The 22,475-nt window shown below is 37.0% G+C and overlaps 1 protein-coding gene across 1 annotated transcript; it reads left to right on the top strand.

Moving 5' to 3' along the window:
• The first annotated feature begins 4,367 nt into the window (after window positions 1–4,367).
• On the top strand, window positions 4,368–11,803 carry LOC127638345 (insulin-like growth factor II). Its single transcript, XM_052119828.1, has 4 exons — window positions 4,368–4,546; window positions 5,375–5,525; window positions 9,550–9,731; window positions 10,437–11,803. The coding sequence occupies exons 1-4, from the start codon at window positions 4,478–4,480 to the stop codon at window positions 10,671–10,673; spliced, it is 639 nt and encodes a 212-aa protein (XP_051975788.1). The 5' UTR covers window positions 4,368–4,477; the 3' UTR covers window positions 10,674–11,803.
• Window positions 11,804–22,475: the final 10,672 nt, after the last annotated feature.

Here is a 22,475-nt window from a genome sequence, read left to right as displayed (position 1 = left end):
GTTTTCTTATTCAATGGAACACAATCAGTTAGGCAATGTTTCCACACAATGAAAGTTAAGCACACATTCTGTGTATCCCCATCGGGATCCATGGAAGAAAGAACAACAGGTTTGGAACAACACAAGGGTGAGTAAATGATGACAGCATTTTCTTTTAAAAATTATTATTATTATTATTATTATGATTATTTATGCCAATGGCAGAAACTGACCTGTATAATGCCTCTTAAAGCGGATAATGATTTGTGTTGGATGGGCTGGTCTTGTATCACATATAGTTATATCCATTAAAGTGCATGGCTATGTGACTAAGATGAAAATGCTCCTTACTGAATGGAGTGAATGATTTATCGCAGGGCCCTACAGATCTTTTGGGTTTCCTGCTTCCCTCATCTGATGGATAATAGGAGACAGAAGAAGAGAGGTTTAATGTCTTTATAATGGTGCTTCCAGTAACAGAGTGCATTGATAATTCATGCCAGCAGCCCCCCCTTTTTTTTGTTTCATTTGGCGCCAAAACAGGATCCCTGCTTCTCTCCAAGACGTCGTGCTTATTTATCATTGTTTTACATATTACAACGACTTTGCTGAGCAGAAATCATGTTGACATGTCATAATGAAATGTTAATTTCACAATGTATAATTTTTAAATTCTGATATTTAAATTGTGCCCGTTATTCTTGGGTTTGACTTATTGTTAAAACATTCCAATTGGCTACCACAATTTAAGATGTTGATTTTTCAATTAAAGACAATTTAATTTGATTTCCACCCTCCTTTCATTACATTTGAATTGGCTTGATCTATGTCACTGTAGTCCAGTCACAATTTTGTATCATAAGTAATACTTAATCTTAATGGAATGTCATATTAAAGGAATATATAAGAATATATCGGACATTCCTTGGTGTTAACTTCACATGATCAAGTTGATATACAACTACTTTAAAAGGTGTTTCTAGTAAGATACGAGTGATAGACTTTTTGGCCCTGCAATTCAGATTAGATGGAGACAAGTGCCCATGAAGAATAACATCTGCATCAAATAATGGCCCTTTTTGCTTTGCCAGGTGATGGATGACATTTCCAAGTAATTCAATCAAAGCAATTTAAGTTCAATTCAGGTCCAGCTAATTTCTCAATATCCTCTCAGTGCTCTGAATGGGTCAGCCTGCAAAGTGAATTACCATCATTACAGACACCATTCGCGTGAGGATCGATAAGGCAGGTGGATATCAGAGGAAATGATGGCATCAAGTGTTTTATGTTCACTCCATTGTAAAATTCTACACATCAACTGTCCTGGCATCAGTACCTAAATATGCTTATTTTGATGATGCCTGTGTTTCTATAACAATTCACTCTGATTTATTTATTTACTTACTTTTATGTTGTTAAAATGATTTGGGACTAATAAGAAATCATTAAAATGTAACAGTTAAAACTAATTTTAATTGAAAGTAACTAATTTTAAATAAAGAACATTGCTATATTTTAGGAAAACAGCTCCTGACAGTTGTGATTTTAGATTGGAAAACAACATATGTCTGTTCAAGAGCGTTCCCTGATAGCACACGTACATCACCTAGACGTCTGTTTTTTAGGGTGTTTGCTCATCTGCAATACGTCTAAATACATTTCCTCTCTGACGTCAATAAGACATTCAGTAGATGTCTTTGAGACGTTTATGATTAAGAATGTTTGTAAATATGATCTTTTTAAGATGTTTAGCAGATGTTATTTAGAATCTGATGCTTTGAAGATGAAAAGATCTAAAACAGACATCTCGGAGACGTATGTGTGCTATTTTGGTTTCACCTTGAAAGCATCACAATCTAATTAACACCTACATAAGGTCTTAAAAAGAGCCGATTTAAAAACATTCTAAATCATAAACGTCTCAAAAACATCTGCTGTATGTCTTATTGACATCCGAGAGGAAATGTCATATAGATGAATGGCAAATGAGCAAACAATTTAAGAAATACATTTTCCAGATGTAAACACACACCAAATAAACATCTGGGTATGTGTACGTGTACTATAAGGGTACGGGTATTTAATTTTCTCACACATCCCCTTACTGTTTTACATATGTGAGAAAGATCGAATTGATTTAGTCCATGCATGAGGAGTCCGAATGTTTCCAAGTCAATTGTAAACCTATTCAGATTGTTTTACTAACCTGTTTGTGTACTTCATTGAAAAGAACCCTGATAGCACAAGTATGTCACCCAGATGTCTATTTGATATGTGTGTTTACATCTGGAAGACTTATTTTTTAGGTTGTTTGCTCATCTGCAATTCATAAGATGTAGCCTATTATAAGACGTTTCCTCTCAGATGTCAATAAAACATTCAGCAGATGTTTTTGAGACATTTCCAAGATGTCTGTTTTAGATCTTTTAATCTGGAAAGCATCACAATCTAATGAACATCTGCTAAACATCTTAAAAAGATCAGATTTACAAACATTCTAAATTATAAACATCTCATAGACATCTGATGAATCTCTTATTGACATCTGAGAGGAAACGTCTCATACACATATTGCAGACAAGCAAATTACCCAGATGGAAGATGTATTTTTTTAGGTTGTTTGCTCATCTGCAATACATCTATAAGATTTTTCCTCTGGGATGTCAATAAGACATTCAATAGATGTTTAATAGACATTTCTAAAATGTCTATCTTAGATATTTTAATCTGGAAAGCATCACAATCTAATTAACATCTGTTTAACATCTTAAAAAGATCAGATTTATAAAACCTTCTAAATCATAAACATCTTAAAAAGATCAGATTTGCATTCATTTAAATCATAAACATCTCAAAGACATCTGATGAATCTCTTATTGACATCCAAGACTTGTTGACTAATTGACATACGTCTTATAGACAAATAACGTTAAAAATACGTCTTCCAGATGTTTACACACACACACACACACACACACACACACACACTCAAAATAGACGTCTGGGTGATATATGTGTGCTATCAGGGTTATGATTTAGAATGTTTGTAAATTGTATCTTTTTAAGATGTTTATCAGATGTGAATTAGATTGTGATGCTTTCCAGATGAAAAGATCTAAAACAGACATTTTAAAATCGTCTCAAAACATCTGCTGAATGTCTTATTGACATCCGAGAGAAAACGTTTTATGTATTGCAGATGACCAAACAACCTAAAAAAATAGGTCTTCCATCTGGATAGTTTGTTCGTCTGCAATACATCTATAAGACATTTCCTCTCGGATGTCAATAACAGATTCAGCAGATGTCTTTGAGACATTTATGATTTAGAATGATTGTAAATCAGATTTTTTTAAAGATGTTTAACAGATGTTAAGTAGATGATGTGATGCTTTCCAGATGAAAAGATCTAAAACAGTCATCTTGGAGATGTACTTGTGTTATTTGGGAACTGACTCAAATTATTGATTAATTTGCAAATAGGGCATAGCTGATTCTAAACAAGCGACAGAACATATTTTAAAAAGATCCTAGCTAGTAAACAACAAGTCTAACGATAACGACTTACTGAGTAACAATAATCAATATTTACTCAATGACTCACACTTCAATTCCACTCATAAAAGTAAAAAAAAAAAAAAAAAAAAGATTTGAGGCTAGACTATCATTCAGGCTCAAGTCCCAAATGTTTTACCCTATAACGATGCCCCTGGTGTTCTGTCATTTCGATGGTAGCCAAATGAATGGATGTAGATGACGTCTGTATTTCTGTAATGATAAACTCTGACTGGAATGTTGTGCAAATAATTATGGATTAACAATAAATAATACAAATGTAATAGGCAAATTTAAATATTTTAACTAAACAATATTAATTTATTTTAGGAAAACAACTTTCTTGTTTCACAAACACACACTCACACGCGCGCGCACACACACACGCACGCACACACACATATGAAACAAGAATGTTGTTTTCCTAAAATATGTCAATATTTTTGGTTCAAATATTTAAATTTGCATATAATTTTGCCTATAAAGATCACAACATGATCAAAATATCAAAATATTTTTTTTAATGAAAAAATAAATAAATGTATATATAAAGGCTATATATCAGTATATTTAAATCCTCTATTCTTTTGTGTGTGTTTGTTTTTTTTGTGCTGAACTTTTGACCATGTTGTGATCTTGAAAAAATATTTTCAGCTTGGAATAAAGTTCTGTATCACACACCACCAGGTTAATGCTGGTGATTAAATGTCGTCCTTACAGTCTTACCTCTCCTTATTGACATGCGCACTAGAGGGGGCAGCAGGAGGGGGTGATAAGGGGCGGGTTTGGGTATAAAATACTTCTCTCAGAGAACTTTTGCCTGTCGCCTGATTTTTGGGACAGCTCCACACAACATCCTAACACCAACTTGGAAAACTAAACCGACCTGCAATTTCTCAACCAAATACAACAGCGCAGCATTTTTAACATTACAGCAACTGTCATGGAGGACCAACTAAAACATAATTCCGTTTGCCACACCTGCTCGAGAACAGACAGATACATAAATAAGGTAAACGAAAACAAAAAACAAAAAACACTCTCTTGGAATGCTTTAACAATCTTTCGCAACAATTGGACAAATCTGGACATGATATAATGCATTAGTTAAGTAAGGCAAACGTTATCTTTAAGTAGAAAAAATGAAAAACAATCAGAAATGGACATGAATGGATAACGGAGCGATATCATGCAGTCTCTTGCACGACCAGATACACTTCAGTAATGCAACGGGAAAGTTTTGTTTGTTTGTTTTTACATTTGACACTTCATTCTTGATCCGCGCGCAGAAGGGAATTTGCGCGAGGGGGCGACAGCACTTTAAACGAGCGGGATTTCAGGAAAATAATATGCTGAGTTGTGAGGAATGAGATAGCGGAGCATACTGAGAAGTCATGCAACTTGTTGGACGTTGTGTAAGAGGAGGAAGGAGGAGATAAAAAGCTTATTTTGTCTTGTTTAAGTAATTCTTCCTTTAGCGTTCAGCAGATAATATACAAGTCGATATATGTATGCATAATACCTCAGTGTTTGAAGTATCGAATTGGGGAATTCAGTGCATTTAAGAAACCAAGGAAGATGCTCAGGAGAACAGATCAGCAGATGTTTACACATAACAAGTTACAAGGCATAATTTAACATAGTGTATTTGAGTAGCATCAAATGAACTAAAATGCATGCTATGTACCCATGCCATTCAGTCATCCTACTGTAGGCTACATACTGCTTGTGTATACTGTTTTTGAGCAGATAATTAAAATGACCATGGACATGTCAGTCTCAGAGTGTTTGAAGAGGGTTTTTTTTCTCTTATTAACTCAAATGTATGTTATCTCCCCAGGTCGTACAGATGTACTGGTCCATAAGGATGCCCATATGCATACTGTTTTTGTCACTATACGCCTTTGAGGTCGCTTCAGCCGAAACGTTATGTGGCGGAGAGCTTGTGGACGCGCTACAGTTCGTGTGCGACGGAAAAGGTTTCTATTTTGGTACGTATATTAACACAGAACTTATTCAGACCTTATTCAGAGTAGCGCCATGTTTGATTTTTAACTGGAATTAAAACGAGGCTGTGAGCGACAGATTTATAAGCTCGGGTGGTCGTTGTTTAAAGCGGTGTTGATCGTTAAGCTGACTAAAAAGAGGCAAAATCTCTCCCTCACAAAAAAAAAATAATTTGGCAAAAAAATAAATAAATAAAAATTAGATGTGATCTAGGACATTTTTACTGCTTTATAAAGGAGGCCGTTGTACTTTACATTGAACTGCAAGTCTATCCCTTGCAGCCTTGTTTTCACTCCCTTCAGAAATCAAATATGGCGCCACTCTGAACAAGGTCTATAGAGCTGTTCAGGTTGTAGTCCAAAAACCCAGACGTTAAATAGCATGGTTCCCTCAGAATTTTCCTATGGGTTTTTATTATGGATTTATGAGTAAAATAAGGTCTGTGGTTTAACATTATTTTAAGATACTTGGATTTTTTTGTTATATGATGTAAATTACAAACAATGATACCCCAAATGTGAATTTTGAAGTCGCCAACTCATTTAAAAAAGTTGATAGATAAGAACTACAACGGTTTTCCAATTTCATCAGGGATGCTCACTTACAGGCTTGTGGTATTTCCTTTTCTAGCAACTTGTTTGCAACATGTTTTTTTTTTTTTTTTAAACACAGCAGCTTCAAAATCTATGTTTTATGTTCTAGAACAAAACATCCAAGTATCTTCAAGAAATCTTTACCATACATATTATTTTACTCATAAATTGAAAAACCCCATCATAAACACCCATAAGAAATTCCTGATACAGCCCATGGGGAATTAGCCCTCCGGGGTTCGCCTACAAATTGATGCAACAGCTGAACAGCTCTACTGCGATGTTCACTGCCCATTGCTTTGATGCACGCATGATGTCGCGAATGGTCAGCTGTTCGTGCAATGTCTTGGCTAAATGTGCTGACTGGGCGCATTCTCTTGCAATATCTGTGATTGCATATGAAAGGGATGCTAAATGGGCCACAATGGCCTGGTTGTTTACTTGCACATTCCGCCAGGGAAAGTAATAGTACCCAAGTGGCATTCCATTCACCTCTCCAAAAATGTTCCCAGGCTACATTCATTTGAAAAAGTAGTTTTTTCCTCATACACATCTGAATAGATTGAGACAGCTTCATTACTAGATACTTAACAATATTTTCATACTATTTCAATGCAATGGTTACATATTGTACAACCAAGATTATAGTATTGCATGTTGATATGACTGCTGATCGATTGTACACAGCTTGCATACACAGAGGGGGTAAAAAACACTACTTTTTAAATATTTGTCGTCTTCCTCCCGCCAGCTCTGACAAACAGACAAGGCCTTTGTGTTCTTTTGGCCGCAGAAGCCTAACTGCCCAGAAAGATCATTATCCAATTTGGGCCAGCACAGATACACACCCCCCCCCCGCCATCCATCCACCAATTCCACTCTTTTTCCATGTTTCCCGTCCTACTATTAAGAAATTTCTTGTCAGATCATTGTAACTGTGAGAAGTGCTAACCGTTCATAGAATATTTGACTGAAAATCAATTGTTCCATCCTTTTTTCCTGACATCCCCCATTGCTGTGTCCTGTATCTTCCATCATTCATGCCAAGTCTGTATTTCCACCCTCCCCTTGCCACTGTTCATGCTCTCTTTATCTTTGCTGAGCTGGCAAAGGACAAGGTCAAAGAATAGCCACCATTTTTATCATTTACTCATCCACATAGAAGCAAAGACTTTTGCCCTTTCACTCTTTGGCTGTTTTTATTTTTGTATTTTCTGTGCCTGAGAACATATTGCAGAGTTGCCGGTGAATACTTCAAAACTAATTTCGCACAGCCCAGTTATACAACATAATGAGATAAGGTCAAATTAGAAAACAAATAAACAGACACATTTTTTTTTTGCCACAGATTTCAGCTTTATACACAGCAGATGTGTTACGGTCCAAAAACAATTAATCAACAATCAAATCTACTTTGACAATTGAATCAGGGCAGTGTAGCTTGATTTATATTGACTTGTTTGTAGGTTCCTGTTGTCATATTGTATGGCAACTCTTTGAACTAACAGTTTTGTGTTTAATTTGATCTTCCTCTTGTTTAGTCTGTCATGTGACCAGAGAAAAAATGTGTTTCTTGTACTACCCATTAGGGTTGCAACTAACAATTATTTTGATAATCGATTAACCTAACTAATTATTAGAACAATTATTCGACTATTCAGCTATTATTGCAGCGATTAATCATTAGCTCTTAACCGATTTAGCTTGGGTCCCAACTTAAAAGGTTGTATTAAACATGCTTACTAACAATAAAGAGGACAAAATCATCTTTAAAAAATACCTCTAAATCACACTGAATTAAAGGTAATTTTTTTTTTTTAATTAAGTTTAATTAAGTAAAGAAATTCACTGTAATAAAATCCTGTAGTTATCAAGTGTTTTTGTCTTGTTTTCCATTTAAAATGGTCTAAAATCCTTAAAACAAGATACATTTACTTGAGAAGCAACATATAAGATATTTAGACTTGCTTTAAGAGAATGTATATTAAATATAAGTGTATTTTGTATATAAGTGTATTTTATCATAAAGGATTTTTAGATATTTTAAAATATTAGCATTTTTAATATTAGTCAACATTCTCAAATACAATATTTTTCTTCTGCAGTATAACTGCTAAAGTAAATGTATGTTGTTTTAAAGGAGTTTTAGATATTTATATTGGATATCAAGCCAGATATATTTTGTTGCTGTGTATAATGGGGCAAAGACTACCTCTCTCACCTTTCTGTTCACTTCACTCCATCTTTAACTCACAAAATAACAAATTCTCTCTTTTTAATAAAGCTGCATATTGCCAGTTTTCTTCACAATAAGAAATGCACTATGACACATATATTATGATTCAATAAGTTGCAAGCCATCATGTTATAATCTAGCTGCGGCAACTGCATGCTTGAGGGATGAGCATTCCCGCAACAGAGTGTTCATCAGCCGGGTGCAGTTTCAATCTCTCCCCCTTAGATCAGGTCACTTCACGAGACTCATAGAAGCGGCGCTGACTGCACAGAGAAATGCCAGTTTCAGAGATTGTAGTTATTTACATGACCGGCTTCCGTATTATTTGAACTTTATTAAAGCTAAAACGCATTAAATATAACTGCATTTATGCTGTAATGGCATTTTATGCTGTAACGTTTTCCTTTAAAGTTTTGCTTCAGTGGAGCGGCAGCTCCAGCTCCACTTATTTCACAACGAGAGTGCTTCTGTATTTACTTACTTTGTATTTTTCTATTTGAATTCTCTCATACTTTGCGATCTACATCATATTAAGCTGTTTGGAAAGTCTGGACTGTGAGCTGTGTAATTCTTCCTCTCCGCGATCTGCAGTGCTGCTCTCACAAGTCATCATTAGAGTTTAATGTGATCTCATATTACATTAAATGAGATCAAACGACTATTCGACAATGACAATGTTTGTCGACAATTTTTTATTGTCGATGTTGTCGATAACATTGACAAATCCATTTAGCCCTACTACCAATGCTGGCCAAGCTGGTTTTAGCTGGTTTAAGGCAGTCTCCCAGCCAGGCCAAACTGGTGCTCAGCTTTTTTAGCTGGACAGCCAGCTGTTCTTCCAGCCTGAACAGCTGTCTGTTTGATGTGTGTGTTTACATCTGGAAGATGCATTTTTTATATTGTTTGCTCTCCTGCAATATGTCTACAAGACATTTCCTCTAGGATGTAAAAAAAATACTTTCAGCATATGACTTTTATTGAGACAATTATTATTTAGAATGTTTGTAAATCTGAACTTTTTGAAATGTTTGGAAGATGTTGCCTCTTCAGCAGACATCTCAGAGATGTAACCCCTTCAAAACCAGCCAACAGGCCAGGCTGGAGACCAGCAAACCATGGTTTAAACTGTCTTTTTCCATGTTGTTCATGAACTGATTATGTTTATTTCTATGCCTGCAGTTCAACCAACCAGGTCGCTCAGTAAACAACCCCCCAAAAAACGTGGGATTGTGGAGGAGTGTTGTTTTAGCGGTTGTAACCTAGATCTGCTAGAACAATACTGCGCTAAACCTGGCAAGTCAGAGAGGGACGTGTCTGCGACTTCGCTACAGGTGATCCCTGTGATGGCAGCATTAAAACAGGTATGTTGACTGTGGGATAACAAAACATCTCTAGTAGCTTATCACAACTCACCATCTTGAACATTTTGTGCAGTTTCTGCTAAACACATGCAACCTGTCATGTGGGTTAAAAGAAAACAGTGAACAAGTGTAAGGGCACTGGATGTTGTAAGCAAGATTTGGCTCAAAACTGTTGACCAAGTGGAAAATTATATGATTCAAGTGAGAGGTCATCTGTAGGTTGAAAGTTTTACTTTCATTTTCCATCACAAATCTGGAATTGTGAACAAAGTCTCCCAAAAAGTCCTGGGTGATTGGACATTGGGTATGAAGAGGACTATGTTTTTATGTCCTTTTTGGTCATTCTCCATTCTGAGGTCCTTGTAGTTTTTATTGAGTTTCATTGTTTTGTCAATTAAAACGTTGTGTTGATAGCCAATAAATCTTGATCTGTTATAGTTGAGATCATGATAAGCCATTGTGGTTTAAGATCAGCCATCAACCTCTAAATGAAAGCAAAATTGCTTACCTCAAATTCTTTAGTTTTGGTTTACCAAGCTTGTTCAAATTATGAACTTGAGTTGATCCTACTTTGAGATAATGTAAGGAAACAAGCATCAATGTATTTGATTACGCAACAGAAATAATCTTCATTCTGAAAGTGTCTGTTATAATTCTACTTGTCTCTGTAGACATCTTCTAATGTTATTTTTGTCATTGCAATAGGAGGTCCCAAGAAAACACGTGACCGTGAAATATTCCAAATACGATGTGTGGCAGCGAAAGGCCGCCCAGAGGCTACGGAGGGGCGTCCCAGCCATCCTGCGAGCAAAGAAGTTTAGGCGACAGGCGGAGAGGATCAATGTCCTGGAGCAATTCCACCACCATAGGCCTCTTATTACACTGTCCAGCAAACTGCCGCCCATCCACCTTCCCACAGAAAACTACGTTAGCCACAAGTGAACCCGGGGTCATTTGCACAGAGTTGATAAAAAAAGACTTGGGGATGAAAGCTTTTTGTCTCTGACGTCATTTCTGTGTCAGTCTTCTACAACCCTCCTTCCTTCCCTACCAGACATGCTCACATGCTCTTCCAGTTTCAATTCTCGCTGTTTTACTCACCAACAAAAAGGCACAATGTAAATGAGAGGAAAAAGTACGAGACAATGACGCCGTGGAACGTTTTGCCAGTTTGGTGGACATTGGAACATGAGGAACAGCTAGCATGAAAGAAACCATTCCACTGCAATCTCCTGAGACTAAAGTATCGCTCTTTTAGTGCTTTTACGTATTAGTTTGCACCTCTAACTATAAAGGGACATCCACACTGTAAGGAATTGTTGTAAAATTAGATTCCTGTTCCAGCACCTTGTAATCACAAACGAAACGCAGAGAAGAGTCTGCGAATTGCACATCACCACGGATTACGTCAAAGTTCTTGTTGACTAAATAAAAAAGGCACTATTTTTTTACGGACTATGAACTTGTAGCTCAAAAAATTTCATGGTGCGAGCTTTGGGAATGGACTCAAAGGAGAAGGGGTTGAAAAGAAAGTTTTTTTTTCTTTTGAAAAATTATTAAACTTTCAGTTTTAAGGAAAGTGTGACTTTTGAAAAAGAAAGCAGGAGCATATTGGCTGTGGGGATATCACTGCATGCAGATGTGTCATTAGTTGAGACGTACGACACAACGTATGCCTTTGGTCCCGGAAGGAGCAGTGTGGGGTTGCTGAAGGGAGCATGTTCAAATGCCTGGACATCTACTCTGGCTGCACAGAACCCCTGCTTTGCACTGCAGGAAGAGGGACATTATGACCTTTAAAAAGTGGGATGTTTGTATTTTCTATGTTCTATTTTGTGAAAATGCGTCAAGGAAAAAAGAAAAAAGTTCAGTTTCTGGTACCGTGACATTCTCTTCGTGGCAAAATAGGCTTTGTGTATTTGTAACGTTATTTTACAGTTCTGAAAGAAAGGCACAAATATCAATTAAAAGGGAAAAAACGCAATAATGTCAACTAACATATATTTTTAACGTTTATCAGTAGTATCCACATGCTTTTGCCTGAAAACAAATACTTGAATATATATATATATATATATATATATATATATATATATATATATATATATATATATATATATAAATGAAATAAATATGTATATATATATATTATAATTAGTTTCCAGGGACGTCATGTAATATTCTTTTAGTCTGAGCTGTATCTTGCATAATGAGCACCAAGCTTCTTTTTGTTTGTTTGTTTAAGTACAAATATGGGCACTGTATAAAGGCATTATTTATTTTGTTATAAATTATATATATATATATATATATATATATATATATATATATATATATATATATATATATATATATATATATATTAAAATTAATCCAAATACAGTAATATACATAGCACTGATGCTCAACTGATGGATTTTATTTTATATATGCTCTCTTTTTCCCCATTTTACATATAAATGCTTTTATTGTAGATGCTTTGTACCCCAAATATATGTATATATATATATATGTATATATATATAATTTTTTTTTTTTTGGTTCACCACAGCTATTTTAAAATCAATATTTTAACAGCAGCTGTTGTCTGGATCGCTTAGGCATGTTGTAATACAAAAATAGGCACATACTCAGAAGACTCACCCTCATGCATGTTTTTTTTTTTAATCTGCCAAATGGATCTCTGTTTAAAAAAAGAGTATCTGGATACAGTTGGTCTTTATATACTATGATTGTACACAAGCCACTACAGTTAAAGCCATTTTCTATTATTTTTTGCTTCTCAGAAGTATGGTGGGTTGAGAGGAGCTTGATGGTGTTGTCCTTGGTTCATTGTTTCCTCTTGTTACTGAGTAATTGAGAAACGAATCCATTATTATGTCACAGAGATCAATTATGATGTCATCTTTCAACAATATGCCCTAAATTCTAACATTATGTCCTTTCGGTAGGGGTGTTTTTTTCAAGTCCTCCATACATCTCCATCTCAGTTATTGAAGGGCTACCATACTAAACCATACTTCAAATATTTACCCTAATTCTCAGGAAATATCAGTAGATTTGAGTGAAAAGACCTTGGGTTAAAGTTGACTCTACTGAGTGTCAAGAAGTAGGACCATTTGCCAACCTAATACATGGTTGGTATTTTACTTCATGTAGTTTCTAAACCAAGAACTAAGGACAACCATCAGGTATTGTTTTTTTTTAGGTGCCCCAACTTTAGGTCTTGAAAATGATACTTAGTTCCTTGGAGGTCTAAGTGCCTGCAGTGTAACCTTCTGCTTTGATAATCCAATATTTATCTGATTATTCATATCAGTTACGACGAAGCAGTGCAATTATCGTAATTATTACTTTCATTATTTTTTATTATCCGAACATCTCATATTTCTGGAGACGATTGCAATTTCTTATTATGTTATTCCTGCATGGACTGCATTCACTATTGTTTTCTGTAAAACCGGTTTTGCAACTTTCATACATGCACTAAAAATAAAGGGATCCTTTGCCTTTCACCGGCAACAATTTAATATCGATAGCCCATGCAGCCTGTGTGTATTTTAATTGATTTAACCTCTGCACGCTAGAATGTCCGAAATGCACAATTCATGTACTTTCATTTTTTAATATCAATAAAAAACATTTTATCAAACATGTTTCAGTCGTGTATAAGTGTGTGTGTTTTTACTGATGTGCACCATAAATGATTTATTACATTTTTAAGGTCTACAAAGAATTTTCTTTGATGCTTTTAGCGTCTTTTCTGCACAGGCTGATCTGCAGAAGGTAAAAGTGTGCCAATGAAACAAAATGCACTAAAATGTGACTAAACTGTGAGTAACTGACATGGGAGTAGTTGCACGGCAGGCAGTTTGCTCTGCACGCTATAGTTCAACTCCGAATTCAAGTCAAGCAAACTCTTATCAAAACTTAGGCAAAACATTGTCAATTAAACATGCAGTAAGTCCAATGTCAAACTTTTCTCTTTGTGACATTAAAGTGTTTGTTCTATAAATGAAAATTCTGTCATCATTTCAACTTTCACGCACACACTTTTAGGCTCTGTCTCACACTCTCATACTGCCCAAATAAATCTCATGCAAAATAACTAGACAATGTAATTCAATCTAAAATAAATAAAACATACCACTGGATTTAATACTTCGTAGAGCTACCTTTTGCTTTAATGAAAGCCATCAGTCTGTTTGGATACAGCATATCTCTACTAGCTTTGCGTACCTAGATTGGAGAATATTTGACAATTGTTTGATTTCTCTCTTCAAGTCCATCCACAAGTTTTCTATTGGATTTAAGTCTGGGTCTGACTTGACCAATCAAGGAATTTGACCTTCCTATCCTTAAGCCACTGCATTGTTTTTTTGGCAGTGTATTTTTGTACATGCTGAAAGGTGAACCACCTGCCCATCTTTAGTTGTCGAGGCCACAGATTTTCCTCAAGAATTTAGGTTTACATGGCAGCATTTCGACTAAAATAATTGCGATTAATCGCATATTTTTTATGTAGTTTTTCCCCTCAGATTTTGAAAATGCTGAAATTTTATATATACGTCTTTTCCCGTCAAAATTCATTTATTTCCGTCTTAACAAAAACAGTATGTAAAATAAAGTTATTGTCACGATTCCCTTGTTGTCTGCCCTGTGTTTCACTAGTCTTTCTAAAAAAACTCCACTTCCCACAATTCCCGGCCCTCATCACTGCCAGCACTGTCATTGTTCGCACCTGATTGTCGTTTGTGATCATCCTGTGTCTGTGTATTTAAACCCTGTTTGTTTCTCCATTCCTTTGTCGATCGTAATGTTTCAGATGTGTTTATGTTCAGATGTTTGCGCCATTGCCTGTGGTGTTTGTAAAACATTTGTGTCATGTTTTAGTTTCAGTCACCCCCCTTTTATTGTTTCTTTTATTCCTGTTTGTTTTGTCTTCACTTTGATTACAAATAAAGAACCTGCAGTTAGATCCCCACCCCTCGTCTGCCCTCGTCTGCATTCCTAACAGTTATGTTATCATTTCCCAAATGAAGTATTCCACAATATAAAGATAGAAATGCACTAAAATAGCACCAATTCAAGTAACATTAAATGTGTCCCATAGTCTAAGTGGGAGACTAATTGAAAGAACTAGTCTCCTCAAAGGTTGCATATTCATTGCAATAGAGCGCAACAGTGCCCGTACACTTTTTTCAGCCGTCTGGCTTCTGGAAGTACTGTATTTTCCCCATTCATTTCTTCCATAGACTTTTAATAAAATCCTTCATAAAAGAATTGTGAGCCATGAACCAAACCAACCAGCTCTGAGGAGAATCACAACATCACAAACTTTGTTTTGAGGCAAAACACATTTGAAAATTGGTCATTATAGAAAAAGGTTCAAGGATGTGTACTTACCGTCTTTCATGAAGGCACATAATACAATCCCATGAATCATTGCAAATTATGTCATTGAATAAAAAACGATGGGAATATATAAAACTATTGATTATAGGTATAGAAACAATATATTTTATGTTTATTGCAAAATATTCTGATATGTACAAATATATAAGTAGTTTAAGGGTGAAGGGAGAATTACTCGATTACGTCTTTCACAGTGCATCATGGGAGCGCATGGTTGATCCGAGACATGTTTTGCTGGTTTAGTTGGCCGCGGTTCTCTGATTGGTGGATTTTTCACTGCAGTACCATGGGTGATGTAGTTGTTTACATTAATTCTGCTATCAAAAACTATTTTTTGATAGCAGAAGTTGAGATAACGCAGACTATGAACAACCTTGTAGCTCTCGGTAGGTCTGTCTTTAAAGTTTTATATGTTATCGTTGAAAATCAATTAGTCTATGGGATACATTAAGGGGATTTTTACTTCCGGAACCAGACTGTTATGCTCTGGATCTGGAAGTAATTGGCATTTAATCTCTTAAACTATCTACCATTAGACTGTGGCTATCCGCTTTCCTAGAGCAATCGTGAAGCTGCGTTCATGATTATCGTCAGGGCGTCAATGCCAGCGTCCAGCGTTGATTTGACCTACACATGAAAAGCGCTTGCAGACAAAAATGTCTCATTCTGCATTTTGGTGACAGTTTAGACTTAGCGTGCATCTGTGGCAATTAAAATGCACCTTACACAGGCGGCAAAATACTTCATTCCAATCTGGCTTGTTTTGTACATCAAATAACGATAAGAGTTTGGTCACGAGACGCGATGAGAAGCAATAATGTTTGATATTATCCGCTATATTTCAGTTCTTTATAAATCATTGGTGAACTATTCCTTAAAATTTTATTGTGTTCATTGAAAAATTACAAAGAGACTTTAAAGTGTAATGAAAATAGTGAGCTGAATTGCTTGTCATTTTTGGAGCAATGTTCCTTGAAGATGAATCAGCTCTAGTTTCTGTAATTGGGTCGTCTGTTTGAGCGGCACTGCTCTGCAGTCAGCCTTTTAACTGTCCTGAACAGCTGAATATGGAGTACTTACTTGAAGCCTTTTAGATTCCTTTTAGCTGTCAGAGTAGATGCCTGCACATTAACTCATAGAGCACAAGTGTTTGACAGATCAACTAGTGAACCATGGCAGCAGGCAACCTGGCATGTGTGTGTATGTGTGTTTGTAACATGCTGTAATGATGGAAGCATTCGATATAGTCTGTGAAGACGCTGGAATAGCATTACATGGCGATAGAAAACGGTGTTGTAAGACGACAGGTGACCTGCTCAGTTGCCCTGCAATAGTTAAATAATATTCTGTTAGAGACCAGTGTCTTTACAACATGAATAAATATTTAAAAATGTAAACTGTCATTCAAGGGCCGTGTACTCATTGAACCTGTGCGAGTCACTGAAAATATACTGTAATTCTCCATTCCTCAGGACACATACTAAAACAGAAAGGAAAACAGATGACATAGCTCCATGTTGTACGAGGTTAATGACTGAAAGTGAAGTTCATTATCAATGTAACACCACGTTTTTTACACTTTCTAAAACATGAGTGGTTCTTGCCTGTGCAACAGTCACTGTCATGCTACGGTGTTGTTGGCAGTTGCCAGGGCATTGCTTTGCAGTTGTTAAGGTATTCTGAGTTTTTAGCATGTTGGCATGCAGTTGTTAGAGTGTTACTTAGTAGTTGATAGAGTGATGTGTGTGGTTGCCAGGGCATTGCTATGTGGTTGCTAAGATATTCTGAGTGTTTTTAACATGTTGGCATGCGGTTGCTAGGGTGTTAATAGGTAGTTGCTGGGGTGATGTGTGCAGTTGCTAAGGCATAGCTAAGGTATTCTAGGTGTTTTATCATGTTGTTATGCAGTTGCAAGTGTGTTACTAAGTGGTTGCTAGAGTGTTGTGTGTGGTTGCCAGGGCGTTGCTATGCATTGCTAAGGTATTCTGACTGTTTATATATGTTGTTATGTGGTTGCTAGGTTGTTACAAATTGGTTGCTAGAGTGTTGTGGGTGGTTGGCAGGGCATTGCTATGCGGTTGCTAATATATTCAGAGGGTTTTATCATGTTGTTATTTGATTGAAAGGCTGTTACTAAGTGGCTGCTAAAGTGTTGTGGGCTGTTAACAAGGCATTGCTATGCAGTTGTTAAGGTATTATGAGTGTTTCTAGCATGTTGGCATGTGGTTGCTAGGGTGATAATAGTTGGTTGCTGGTGTGAAGTGTGCATTGCTATGTGGATGCTAAAGTATTTGGAGTGTTTTCAGCATGTTGTTATGTGGTTGATAGGGTGTTACTAAGTGGTTGCTAGAGTGTTGTAGGTGGTTGCCAGAGCATTGCTATATGGATGCTAAGGTATTCTGAGTGTTTAAGCATGTTGTTATTCGGTTGCAAGGGGGTTACTAAGTGGTATCTAGAATGTTGGGGGCAGTTGCCAGGTCATTGCAAGTCACTAAACATAAAATATATATATATATATATATATATAAAAATAAAAATCTTTTTTTTCTTTTTTTCTTCTATAATTCTCCATTGTACAGGGTGCATAATAAAACAGAAAGAAAGACAGATGACATAGCTCCATGTTCTACCAGGGTAATGACTGAAAGTGAAGTGTGTTATCATTGTAGCAACTCTATTTTTACACTTTTTAGAAAGTAGTAAAAAAAGAAGTAAAAAAAAGTGAGTGGTGCCTTTCCATCCAATAGTCACGTCACAATGTTATGGTGTTGTTTGCAGCTGCCAGGACGTTGGTAAGGTATTTTGAGTTGTTTACTGTAGCAAGTTGGCATGCAGTTGCTTGGGTGTTAATAGGTGGTTGCTGGGGTGATGTGTTCAGTTACCATGGTGTTGCTATTCCACTGCTAAGACATCCTAGGGGATTTTTAGCATGTTGTTATGCAGTTGCTAAGGTATTCAGATTGCTTTTCTCCTTTTGGTATGTGTGTTGTTAGGGTGTTACTAGGTGGTAGCTGGGGTGATGTGTGCGGTTGCCATGGCATTGCTCTGCAGTTGCTTATTGTTTTTAGTATTATTGTTTTTAGCTTTTAGCATGTGTTTATGTCCTTGCTAGGCTGTTCTTAATTGGTTGCTAGGATGTTGTGGACGGTTACCAGGGTGTTGCTATAGAGTTGAAAAATTTTTTTGGGTGTATTTTGCACATTAATTAAGGTTCCTAGGGTGTTGTGGGTGGTTGTTTACTGGTAAAAAGAGCCTAGCCTATGATATTATGTTGTTTAGATATGACTTGGTCCCCCCTTCTAATGTGAATGAATATTGTAAATCTGATAACGTAGAAAGCAAAAGAATAGCACACCTCATTTTAACAAGCCACTAGCCCTTAATGTCAGCAATTGTGTGATCTTATAGTGAGCAACATCATACCCACCTCTGCCAGCATATGTCACTCCCTATAGCTCTCAACCACAATTTCGCTCCATAATACAGAATGTCATTCTATTGTTTACAAGTCAGAAACTATGGTTACATAATTAGTAAGCCCTCCTCACAATAGTGGTTGATTAGGAACTGACAATTAGATCACTTTGTGGAGCAGTGAAGAAATACAATCTCGCCTTTATGTGGTCCTCCTGCTATAACAAACACAGCTTTTGGCTGGGATGCCAGGTGAAATAGGTTTCAATATGAAATCAGGCCCTTTGGAAAAAATAAAAGCAAAACCCCCACAAATTTAGTTAGTTTTAATCTTCAAACAAAGTGCAAAAATAAGAAAATATGGCCATTTGAAGAGTTTGCTTGGCTAAGTGACCCCCTTTTGCGTCTTTGGACACTAGAGCAATTAGAGGAACTTGGAGAGGAATTCCTGGCCACGCTCTACCACAAGAAAACTGCCGTTTGCTTTTCTGGCCAGGCCAAAATCTGTCAGCCACTGCCAGTCCACTTTCAATAGTTGGCCAGAGCTCCAATACATCCCGTGCGTCCGATCAGCCACAAGTAACGCTTCTGAAAGCATGCACTTTGGCCAAGTCTTATCAGTGAGCAGGACCTCTATGCCCCAGCCTCCAGCTCACAGAAATCATGAGGGTTGAGCCTGCCCACATGTATTCATTAGCAACTGGTTCTGTTATTTTGATTTGTTTCCAATACAGGGAACTGGTTCAACCTCTCTATGGGTCATTCCTTTTATACAGTGGATTTTGAGCCTATGTTTTTCCATGTTAAAATTCTTTCTCATATCTTAGCTTAATATGCAGAGACAAATGACCAAAGAGCAGCCATGCAACTCTATGTGATGCAAGCGGATAGGTTCTTTAACTTGCTATCTGTTAGCCAATCGGCTCACTCTCAGGTGACATGTTAAGTCAATTGGCTCACATGGAGTAAGCTGATTGGTCCTCTGACTTGTTATCGGGTAGCTAATCAACTTGCATCTCTCTCTATGTCTAACATTTAAATGGCTCTGTTTTACAGATAAGCTGGTTTCTCTGCAGCACGTTGCAAGTTTTCTTTGAACCTCACATCCACCGCAGCTTCCACCTGCCTAGATCTGCTACATTGTGATTGTTTGTTATCTTTTGTGCAGCAGCATGCAATACATACTTGATGTAGCATGTCTTGTGTTTTTGTCTGATTGTGCATGTATATTTTTCTAATAGTATGCATGTATATTTTCTAGCAGTAGCAAGTCTTTGTACTTGTTCTGCAGCAGCAGCAAGCAGCATTAGCAGATCTAGTCCGCCAAGACCAATATCCTATCAAAATGTCACACCCACATTCACATGCTAAATCTTTAGTTGTCATGACTGAACTTAAGTAAGCCATTTGTATGTTAACTGAAAATGTGCACACTGTAGCACTATCAAAACCCAACACCAACCCGACACCGCAACATTGGGTCAACCTATGGCGTTAGTTTGGGGCAGGACCACCTGTTTGGTCAACCAATTGAAGACAGGAAGAGTGTTTGGGAAAACTATTTTGGAAACAGTTTCTGAAACCAATTTGCTGCTAACTATCAAAAATTAGCTTATTAAAAAAAATAGACAACATATAAAATCAGCATTTACGTGAGATTTGAAATAATTCGATTATTCTCTGCTTCTGATGTCAAACATCAGCAGTCATGTGCACAACACTTTCTCACATTGGATAAGCCTGGTAAGAACCAGTGTAAATCTTGTCAACAATATGGCTAGCAAAAATGTTTGTTGATGAAGGATTTTTTGATTATGTCAATGATAGTGACAACGAGACATAAAAGAAGCATCATGACAATAACCAAACAGTTTTAATGAAAACATTTAATTGTTAATTTAAATCTACACTGATCAGTCACAAAATTAAAACCACCTGCCTAATATTGTATATGTCCCCCTCGTGCCGCCAAAACAGCACAAACCCACATCTCAGAATAGCATTCTGAGATTATATTCTTCTCACCACAATTTACAGTGTGGTTATCAGAGATACTTTAGACTTTGTCAGTTCAAACCAGACTGGTCATTCTCTGTTGACCTCTCATCAAAAAGGCATTTAGTCCACAGAACTGTTACTCACTGAATGTATTTTGTTTTTGGCACCATTCTGAGTAAATTCTAGAGACTGTTGTGTGTGAAAATCCCAGGAGATCAGCAGTTACAGAAATATTCAAACTAGCCCGTCTTGCACCAATAATCATCCATGCGATTATCTAATAAGCCAATTGTGTGGCAGCAGTGCAGTGCATAAAATAATGCAAATACAGGTCAGGAGCTTCAATTTTTGTTCACCACAACCATCAGGATGGGGGAAAATGTGATCTCAGTGATTTGGACCTTGGCATAATTGTTGATGCCAGATGGGCTGGTTTTGAGTATTTCTGTAAATGCTGATCATATTTAACTGTACCAGCCAGTGATATTCTATCTTTTGCTTCTCACCTGGTGAGTGTAACAGCAAGAGAACACAGTTTTAAAGCAAAAAGGTAAGACTGTCTTTAAGATGACAACACTGACCATCAAGCTTCAAAAATAATAAAGCTGCAAGCAGCAATGAAAGGGCCCTCACATCCTAGGGCATGTTGGGGCTGCTGTGCCAGGGGAATGTCACTCCAATTTTTTTTTAACATTTTTTAGCACTTGTTGTTAAGAGTGTATCACAGTGTAAACATGTCATTTCCTGTTGCTAGTAGGTGGCACTATGTCTATAACTGAATATTGCTCATAGATGTATTCAGGCCAGGACTATTATCAAACATGTGAAATTTGGGGCAGATTGGACATCGTATGTATGAGTTATAACAACTTCCTGTTTCATGGCGAAACATCAAACTTTGTCTGACTGTCACGGCCACGCTGTGTAGTGAAAACTCAAAATCTTCTCAATTTAGCATCACCAAGGCCTTTAGATTGTTGAGTTTAGGGCATGGGTCCAAGAGCCGTTTTTGTAGGTATTATATCTAGGGATGGGCCTGCCTATACCATCACAGAAAATTAATTGGATGGAGATGCTTGGTGGTCCACTCCATGCTTACTTATATGGGCATATAAGCCAGAGGCCAGCGGCACACCATCAGGATTTTACAACTGAAGGGAAGCAGAGCATATCTCTTTGTTCCAGAACAATGAAAAATCAGTAGGTGTTGCAAAGCTATGTAGCATCTTGTCTCCTCATTTCAGGGAACCAAGGTTATGAGAGTAACCAAGATGTTCCCTTTAAAGAAAGTAACTTCAACACTGCATCAGAAGCTGATGCTGTGGGAGCCAAATATACCCAACACTGCTGCACTGATGGGCAATGTCACTACCCATTAGGGTAGTATATCCACCTCTTCATATTGAAAAATTGGAAGGAGAGTGGTTGGAACAATCAACCACCTGCTCGATGCCAAAACAGACACACAAGCCATCCTTGGAAGTGGTCTAATGTCTTAACACAACTTCCCAGTTACTCTTAGAAAAAGTTGCTGACCATAAGGGCCTGAAGATCCCCAGCATGTTTGACTGATAACAAATCGAGTTGCAGAGTATTCAAAGAGAGTCTTCATAGAGAGTACACGAATGCTAACGCCTCTAGTGGCTCAAATAGGGAGCCCATAAACGCATTTAACACCACAATAAATCCCAGACTGAGAGGGTAGTGGGGCAAAAAAGGGCCTTAAAGCCTTGCACCCTGCATTCAAACACTCTTTCAATAAGGAAAATGTAATCTGCACAGGGCAGTGCTTTGGGTCCTATCTCCTGGAGGAGCACCAATCAGCAAAGAGTAAAAATCTGTCTTATAAGACATATAAGCCCACCGTCCTACATGGCGACCAGAAAATTAGCAGCCGTCAAGGGATCCAGGGACTCG

The sequence above is a fragment of the Xyrauchen texanus genome, chromosome 46 (genome assembly GCF_025860055.1).
Source record: "Xyrauchen texanus isolate HMW12.3.18 chromosome 46, RBS_HiC_50CHRs, whole genome shotgun sequence".
Lineage (NCBI taxonomy): Eukaryota > Metazoa > Chordata > Actinopteri > Cypriniformes > Catostomidae > Xyrauchen > Xyrauchen texanus.
This window is presented reverse-complemented; position numbering and strand designations above follow the sequence as displayed.